Raw genomic sequence first — 6,399 nt, forward strand, 5'->3', positions numbered from 1 at the left:
AAGACCCTCGCTGTTAAGATGGAGACGTATCCTTAAAGCCCCCGAAGTAAGATGGTCTGAGGTTTTTATAGGTCATCTTCAACCAGGAATGATGGGGGAATGGCAAGGGTGGGGGGCTCCCTCTCCCGCTGCTGGGAACCCTCCCCGTGGGAAGCCCCATCTCCAGGGAGACCAGGCCCACCCTGGGGTCTGGCTCCTGCCACGGGTTCCTCCCAAGCCTCCCCATAAGGGCACCCATGAAGCCCCAAGTTCTTAGTCCCCTGGATTCAGCAGTAGCTCCCCCCCCCCAACCCTGGTGGCCAAGTCACCCAGCCCTTCTCTCCTCGGCACCTCCCCCAGACGTCTTCTTCTGAAAAATGACAGCCAGTGGGACAAAGAAGTCCCCCCCCCATGCTCCCTTCCCTGGCAGGAAGGAGGGGAAGGGGCGAGGGCATGAAACTGGGGACCCACAGGGCGAGGTGGCACTTAAGGGCCCAACGTTCAGAGAGACAGGAGAAGGGTATGCGGGCAGGGCTTGCGTTTCGGTGGCACCTGTTTTGGGACTTTTGTAGAGCTGGCCCTCCCCAGGTTTCAAGAGCTGCTTGTCAGATCACAACAGAGGGAATGTGGGCAAGAGGGGGCGGCGGGGAGGGGGGCCTGGGGGTCTGGACAAACTGGCACATACACGACAGATGTTTGCTCAGAAAAATACAGTAAAATCGTCATGCAAATATAACAGGAATCTGCTTTCTCACACCGCTGGCTCTGCCTGCTTTCTCCTCTCAGCTTTGCCAATCTGGGGTGAGGAGGGATTGGGGGGGCAGCTTTCGGGGATTAAGGGAGGCCTGCTCTGCGTATCCAGGCTGGCCCCCTCCTCTCTACTCCCCAGAAGAACAGTCCTTCCTTTGCAAATGTCACCCCCAAAGTGAGCCCTGGGCTTGGTCTGTCCCCCAAGTGGGTGTAAGAGAAGAGCTCAATTGAGCCCCAGCAACCCCCCAACAGTCCTCCCCCAGACTCTACCCCTGGCAGGAAGGTCGCTAGACTCCCCCCCCAACCCAGGAGATGGCACTAGCTTTCTTGGTCAAGAACCCCCCCCCACACAGTACAGGTCTTGGTCCCACCCCAGTGCCCACCGTCCCCCCACAGCCACACTCCCCAAATCTCAGGAAACCCAACAGGGGTGACAGGCCAGAGGCTGGGGGTCTCTGGCAGGGGTATGGGGGGAGCTGAGTAGGCTCCTCCCCATCCTGAGGTGGGTGGGGAGCCAAGGAGCACGTCAGCAGGTGGGCAAGGCTATAGTTGTCCCCGCCCCCCACTGGCCCACGTCCTAATCAAAGGTGAAGGGCCCCTCAGCACCCCGACATTGTTCAAGCCCCCACAGTCTCAGGAACCCCGATCTGTCCCCCCCTCCCGCCCCAGACTCGACCCTGAAAGCCCCTAGCTGTTGAGAAAGGCCGCAGGTGCCTGGCCCTGCCCTCCCTTACCACCCTCTGCCGCCCACACTGAGAGAGAACCCCCAGGAGCCCAACAGTCCCAACTGCCAGGCCCTGGGTTGCCATGGCGACAGAAGCTGGCCAGGGAGAGGGAGGGGCCCCAAGAACCTGCCTACTTCCCCCCCCAAGCAGGGGGGGTGGTGCTCACTGTTTGTGCTTTGTTCGATGTTGGGTGGGGGTCAGCAAGGGGAGGAGCGGCCATTTCCATGGAAACATGGGAGCCCCTCTGGCCAGGGGGTGGGGCAGGGATGGGCAGCCAAGAGGTGGTGGGTGAGTAAGCCTGGGAAAGCCCTCCTTCTCCTGGGCAGGTCAAGGTGCTGCCCCGAGATCCCATAATGGGGGTCAGGCAGGTGGGAGGCCAGGATGTGGGGGCACAAGCAGGAAGACCCCCCCTTATACCCTGCCTCCCTACTGCTCCCAGGCATCACAGTTCACTGCTGCCCTTCTGGGATGAGTAGGGGTCCTAGAGGCCCAGAGAGGCTGGGGGGCTGGGGCAACGGGGCCTGCACCTGAGAGGCGGTGGGAACGGACCCACCTATTCTCTCTTCAGACCCCAGAAGCAGCTCCCAGGCTACTTGGAAGACACTTGAAGGGGGCTGGTAGAATGGCCCCGTGCCTCTGCTCCTTTCTTGCAAGCAAGACCTCCCGTTTCTCCTGGGTGCTGGCGTGGGGGGGCGGGGGGCGAAGGAGCCCCAGCGTGATGAATCACAGCCCCACGCTTGGGGGCGTGGCCATGGGGATTTCTAGAAAGGAAAAGCACCTGCCTGATTCTCAAGTCCCTCAGCCCCAGGAGACCACAGCTCTGGAAGGGGGCGGTGGGCGGATGAAGGGTGGGGGACAGCACTGGGCTGGGAAGTTGGGAAACTGCCTAACTGGCCACGTGGCCCTGGGGTTATCACCTCCTTTCTCTGGGCCTCAGTTTCCCCAGCCATAACAGAAAGGAAATGAGGCCCGATGTCTGTCTGGTGCTAAATCTCCAAGTGACCTGTCCCCAGAGTGAGGGGGACCCTCTCTCTGCTCCAGACTCCTCTGCCCCCAAACCTGTCCCTTAGTCCCCGAGCCCCAGACCCCACACTCCCTTCTGGCTTCCTGGCCTGCGCCCCGCCCCCCCCCCAGGCCCGCACACCCCAGCAGAGTCCCTGGGCAGCACAGTAAAGACGACTGGTTTCGGTATCAGTGTGTAAACTTTAAGGAGAACGTGTCTTTGTTTTCCTGTCCGTTATTGTCGGGTGGTGGTGGTTCACAGTCAGGTGGTGGTCAGGTGTGTGCATGGGTGCGTGCGTGCGGGTGTGCGTGTGCGTCCACTCCTCGGCCTCGGCCTCGACCCCCGGCGCCGCCCCCTCCCCCCGCCCCGGCTGCCGGGCCCTTCCCCGTGTGCCCCCCCGCCCTCCCCCTCCGGCCTCACCGGGAAGGAGAGGGTCACAGCTTCTGCTGGGCCGAGACCCCTTTCCAATAATCGAGGATGTCGTGCAGGTCCTCGTCCTTGGCGAACTGGACCTTCTTGCGCAGGGCGTGGCCGGCTGCCACGTACACCTCCTCCCGGTGGTGCTTCTTGTAGGGCCGGAAGCGCTCCCAGATCTTGTGCGTGCTCTCGGAGGAGTACTCAGGGCTGGAGGAGTAACCTGAGTAGTAGTGTCTGGGGGAGAGCTGTGAGTAGGTGGAGTCCCGCTTGGAGCGGGTCAGCGGCTTGAGAAAGGACACGCGCTGGCTCAGGCTGTCGGCGCCCTCCTCGTAGTACAGGGCCGGGAAGCTGTGCCGGTGCTCACTGCAGTGGAAGGCGGGCTTCACCTCCAGGTGGTGGACGCCGCCGCCCCCGCCGCCACCCCCACCGCTGCCCGCGGGCACCAGCGGGAGCCGGTCCAGCGGGCTGTTGAGGGGGCTGCCCTTCTCGATGTACTTGGAGTCGCCCTTGGCCAGCCCCGCGGCCACCGGGTGGTCGGGCACGTCCAGGCTGAAGACCTTGGCGCTCTTGATGGAGCCGCTGGAGGACACGCTGCAGGTCTTGCGGGCCACGGCGGCGTCGGCGCTCAGCTGGCGCTGGAGCGGGTGGTGGGAGCTCTCCTTGTAGGGGGGTGAGAGGAAGCTGGGCCGCTCCAGCGCCCCCGGGGCCGCGGCCGAGGAGGCAGCGGCGGCGGCGGCCGCGGGGAGGGACTGGCACTCGAAAGCCAGCTCGGGGTCCCCGCCGCCGCCTCCGCCCCCCAGGAAGGAGGCCGAGTCCAGCTTGAGGGCGTCGATGCAGTTGTTAATGATCTGATTGACCTTGTCCACCTCCTTGGCGATGGTGGAGATCTCAGCGGCCGAGCCCTGGCCATTCTCCAGGTCCGGGAGGTCGTCCTCCGGCCGGGCCAGGCCGTCCCCGCCCGTGCCCGTGCGCACCTCGATGTAGTTGCCCTTGGTGGCCACCTTGGGTGTGTCCAGCCCGGCCTCCAGCCCCTTGGAGGTGGGCAGCTTCTCCCCGATCATGGAAGGGATGGAGGCCATGCAGGACACGGGCAGCACGGGGGGTTCGCCCAGCTTCTGGGCGGCGTGCACCACAGAGCCGGCATCCACGTCCGCCCCGTAGCGCATCTCCAGGATGGTTTTCTTGACCTTGACCGACTTCTGCTTCTCCTCCTGCATGCGCCGCTTGCGCAGGCAGTAGTAGACGGCGCCCAGCACGATGACCATGCCGAAGAGGCAGCCCAGGATGGTCATGATGTAGTGGGTGGTGGTGGAGGTGCTGGGCGCCAGGTCGCCGGGGACGGGGTCCCGCGTGGTGAAGGTCAGGCAGGTGTGGTTGAAGCGGCGGCTGTTGCGCAGGGACGTCACGCAGAAGGTGTACTCGGTGTGCGCCCGCAGCTTGTCGAGCGTGACCATCTCCTTCTTGTTCTTGAGCGTCATGACGTCGGAGAAGTAGCTGTTGTTGTACTGGACCAGCACGTACATCTTGCTGTAGGGGTGCGGGATGATGACCACCAGCGTGGCCGAGGTGAAGGTGACGTGGTGCAGCTTGATGGTGGGCCCCGCCGACGCGTCCGTGGTGGACGAGGCCGGCGGCTCCACCGAGAGGATCTCGTCGGGGTTGAAGCCCGAGTTCTCGTCGGGCTCCCTCTGGGCGTCGGTGGAGTAGGGTGTGGGGTGGCTGGCGGGCCGGGCGGGCAGCGAGCCGTTGCGGCACTTGGCCTGGAGCACGGTGATGGCGTTGAGGCTGTGGTAGGGCCGCGGCACCAGCAGCGGGTAGCCGGCGAACTCGCGCGGGGACTCGCACTGCAGGCGGTCGTAGTTCTTGGTGACGTTGTTGAACACCACCAGCCAGGCCAGGAAGCCGAAGAGGTCACACTCGCAGTTGAAGGGGTTGCCGGCCAGCTCGCACACCATGAGGCTGGCCAGGCCGGCGAAGGTGGCGCCGTCCAGGCGGCTGAGGCGGTTGGAGGACAGGTCGATGCTGATGAGGCTCGGGCACTCGGAGAAGGCGGCGGGCGTCACCACCTCGATGAGGTTGTGCTGCACGAAGAGGAACTGCAGGCGGCCCATGCCGCGCAGCATGCCCTCGGTCAGGTTGCTGAGCTTGTTGTAGCCCAGCTGCAGCACCTGTAGGCTCGACTGGCCCAGGAAGGCGCCGTCCTCGATGTAGGAGATCTCGTTCTTGGTGAGGTTGAGGTCGGTGAGGTTCCCGAAGCGGTTGAGCGAGGAGTAGAGCACGGCCTTGAGCTTGTTCTCGTTGAGCCGCAGGTCGTGCACGGTGCTGTTGATGTGCTGCGGGATGGTCTCGTAGGGCGGCTGGTTCTGGCTGCAGATGGCCAGCCACACGTACCCCTTGTCGCCCTCGATGAGCCAGCAGTCGGCGCGCACGGCGCCTGGCCGGCACACGCACAGCAGCGCGGCGGCGCACAGCCCCAGGCGCAGCATGGCGCCGGCCGCCACCCCCGGGAAGGCCGGGCTCGGGGGGACAGGGGGCCGGGGCGCGGGGGCACCTAGCGGCGGGAGGCTGGGGCTGGCAGCACAGTCCTCCCCGGGGCCGCCACCATCTTGGGGGCGACCCCCCGGCACGGGGGGCCCTGGGTGAAGCAGACACGGCAGGGGCCGATGGTGGGGTTGGGGAGGGGGTGTCCTCCGCGGCGCTACCAGCAGGTGGGGGCCACCAGGACGGGGACACGCAGCGGAACACACCCCCACCGCCTGTTTCCAGGAAGGTGCACAGGCTCTCGAGACTTGACTTCCTCTCTCTCCTGCTCCTGCTCCTCTTCTTCCTCCTCTTCCTCCTCCTCCGGCTCTGGGCTCAGAACTTCAGACGATTCCCACGATGCCCACGGGAGGCTGGAGAGTGAAGCTCTGAGGAGGGAGCGCGAGAGACGGGGCAGGAAGGAAGAGACCCATCTGTCACCTGGCTCCTGAAAGGCAGCACCGAGAGGGGGTGACAGATCAGTGAAAGCTCAGAGCAGCCCCACTAAAGCTCCAGCACGGGCCCCTGTCCCTTCTCTACCCCCTCCCACTGGGGGGTCCTTGGTGCCAGCAACACACTGGGGTCCCTGTCACATAAAAGAAGGGAGAGCGGTGGGTGGCGAGAGAGGGAGGAGGGGGCCAAGAGGTCTGGAAGGAAGGAGACAGAAGAAACAAGGAGTAGGGACGGGGACAGAATCTGAGAACGGTGGGCAGAGAAGGGAGACTGGACAGTGACAGTTCAGGCGCGCATGGGTGCACGTGCGCACACACACACACTCCCCAGCGCTCCTGTCCACACTCATCCCCCTGCTTGCACAAAGACCCACAGGCGCTCGCATGAGCCAGAACACCGGAGCGTGCCCACGGACGGGCTTATGTTGGACAAATGGGCCCACAGACACACGACCACATAGCAAGGCGGGCACCTTCCAATCCAGGAAAAGAATTAAGAAGCCCAGCAAAATGCCTCCTCCCCTCCATGCCCAAAGATAAATAATTCATTTGT

The 6,399-nt window shown here is 64.3% G+C and overlaps 1 protein-coding gene across 1 annotated transcript; it reads right to left on the bottom strand.

Moving 5' to 3' along the window:
- Positions 1-2,891: 2,891 nt before the first annotated feature.
- On the bottom strand, positions 2,892-5,360 carry ELFN2 (extracellular leucine rich repeat and fibronectin type III domain containing 2). Its single transcript, XM_040637484.1, has one exon. It carries the CDS (start codon positions 5,358-5,360, stop codon positions 2,892-2,894), a length of 2,469 nt encoding a protein of 822 aa, XP_040493418.1.
- Between the last annotated feature and the right edge of the window lie 1,039 nt (positions 5,361-6,399).

This window comes from Ursus maritimus, unplaced genomic scaffold (assembly GCF_017311325.1).
Source record: "Ursus maritimus isolate PB19 unplaced genomic scaffold, ASM1731132v1 scaffold_21, whole genome shotgun sequence".
In the NCBI taxonomy this organism is placed as follows: Eukaryota; Metazoa; Chordata; class Mammalia; order Carnivora; family Ursidae; genus Ursus; species Ursus maritimus.